The sequence below is a fragment of the Pistacia vera genome, unplaced genomic scaffold (assembly GCF_008641045.1).
Source record: "Pistacia vera cultivar Batoury unplaced genomic scaffold, PisVer_v2 Contig393, whole genome shotgun sequence".
In the NCBI taxonomy this organism is placed as follows: Eukaryota; Viridiplantae; Streptophyta; class Magnoliopsida; order Sapindales; family Anacardiaceae; genus Pistacia; species Pistacia vera.
In genome coordinates this window covers 394,649-396,639 of record NW_022196216.1, presented here as the reverse complement: position 1 = coordinate 396,639, position 1,991 = coordinate 394,649, and the positions used below count along the sequence as shown (strand labels likewise).

The following is a 1,991-nucleotide window of genomic DNA, read 5'->3' as shown; positions in this document are numbered from 1 at the left end:
ACTACCGACAGATTCAGCAAGTAGTACCATCCTACCAGAATCCGGCCATTTTTCGATAGTGATGGTCGGAATCTGATAAATGTGGATGTTGGGGTGTTTTACAATTTTTAAAAAATATTTGGGGTATTTAATTAAATTAACAAAATTAAGGGGTTTAAAAAAGTTAAATAATATTATGAGTTTTTGGGTATTTTACTGTTAACTTTTTAGAAATACTAAAAGTAGTATTCCAAAATGCAACCAAACGAAGCCAAAGTTTTTTCTTATCTCTTTAAAATCTTTGCAATTTTCAATGATGTTGAAATTTCCACGCCATGCTTTTATGACGTTTGAGTCATTTTGTTGATCAAGATTCAGACACTAACCTGCAAGTCAAACAAGAAACCTGGACCGTCCAATGATCCTGTTCTAGATAATATGACCAACTATGTTCAAATATACGGAATAATTTAAAGTGATCTGAATCTCATGCTTTTTATTTTGCTCTTGCAATGGCTGTTAATCTTCTTTTGATCTTTTCCTTTCTTTTTCTGCAAATATTTTCGGCTGTTGCTCAAAATAATGGTAACATAACCATTGGAGCGTCTCTATCAGCAGCTGAAAACTCATCTTCATGGCTTTCTCCGTCCGAAGAGTTTGCCTTCGGTTTTCGCCCTATTGGCAACAACAACGAGCTCTTCTTGCTCTCTATATGGTATGATAAGATACCTTCCAAAACCGTAGTTTGGTTTGCAAATAGAGATAAGCCTGCACCAAGAGGATCCAGAGTAGAATTAACTTCTGCTAGCGGGCTGGTTCTGCGAAGCCCTCAAGGCGATGAATTATGGAATTCTGAATCCATTAAAGGTACGGTTGCTTTTGCTGTTATGAATAATACAGGCAACTTTGAGCTTTTTGACAGCAATTCGGATAAGGCATGGGAGAGCTTCAGGAATCCTGCAGATACTATGTTGCCTTCACAGACATTGGAATCAGGGGAGCTGCTTTCTTCTAAATTGTCAGAGACTAATTTCTCCAAGGGAAGGTTTCAAATGCGCATGAGACCAGAGGGGAATCTTGTTCTTAATACCATAAACTTGCCCACTGACAATACTAATGATCCTTATTATAACAGCACTGAAACTACTGTTTCTAATTATTCTGTTGAAAGGGTGGTCTTCAATGAGTCAGGCTACTTCTACTTATTGCTTAGTAATGATCAAAGATACTCTCTAACTAGCAGATCAATCAACTCTCCTACTAAAAACTTTTACTACAGAGCGACCATCAATTTTTATGGAGTCTTTACTCTGTATCAGCATCCTAAGAATTCAATTAATGAAGGCTGGACGGTTCTTTTGTCCATACCGGATGATATTTGCAAGGCGAGGGTTACTGAAGTTGGTAGCGGCACTTGTGGGTTTAACAGCATTTGCAGACTGAACCCTGGAGACGAAAGGCCTACCTGTGAATGCCCAAAAGGGTACTTTTTATCGGATCCAAACAATGAGTATGGTGACTGCAAACCCAACTACACGCAGAGCTGTGCAGATGATGAAGAGGGTTCTTCAGCAGATTTATATGATTTTGAAGAGGTCATAGACATTAATTGGCCAACATCTGATTATGCAATGTTGCAGCCTTTTACTGACGAGCAGTGTAGAGAATCTTGCTTGCAGGATTGTATGTGTGCTGTTGCTATTTTTGGAAACGGGATGTGTTGGAAGAAGAAGCTACCACTATCAAATGGGAGAACTGAAAGTACTAATAGTAAGGCTCTTATCAAAATCAGGAAAGGTAATCCTCCTCCCAGAGGCGCTTCGGATTTGCCGAGACCAGATAAGAAGAATCAGAAGAACAAAGACAATTTGATGATTGTGGGATCAGTACTTCTTGGTGGCTCAGTTTTCTTCAACTTTATGCTGATTACTTCAGTTTGTCTTTGTTTTTTCCTTGTTTACAAGAAGGAACATCGACAAATTCCTCACCATGGTGNTGGCCAACTATATTAA

General features: G+C 38.6%; 1 protein-coding gene across 1 annotated transcript; it reads left to right on the top strand.

Annotated features, from left to right (window-relative positions):
- The first annotated feature begins 491 nt into the window (after positions 1 to 491).
- On the top strand, positions 492 to 1,991 carry LOC116141121 (G-type lectin S-receptor-like serine/threonine-protein kinase LECRK2). Its single transcript, XM_031426656.1, has one exon. The coding sequence runs from the start codon at positions 492 to 494 to the stop codon at positions 1,989 to 1,991; it is 1,500 nt and encodes a 499-aa protein (XP_031282516.1).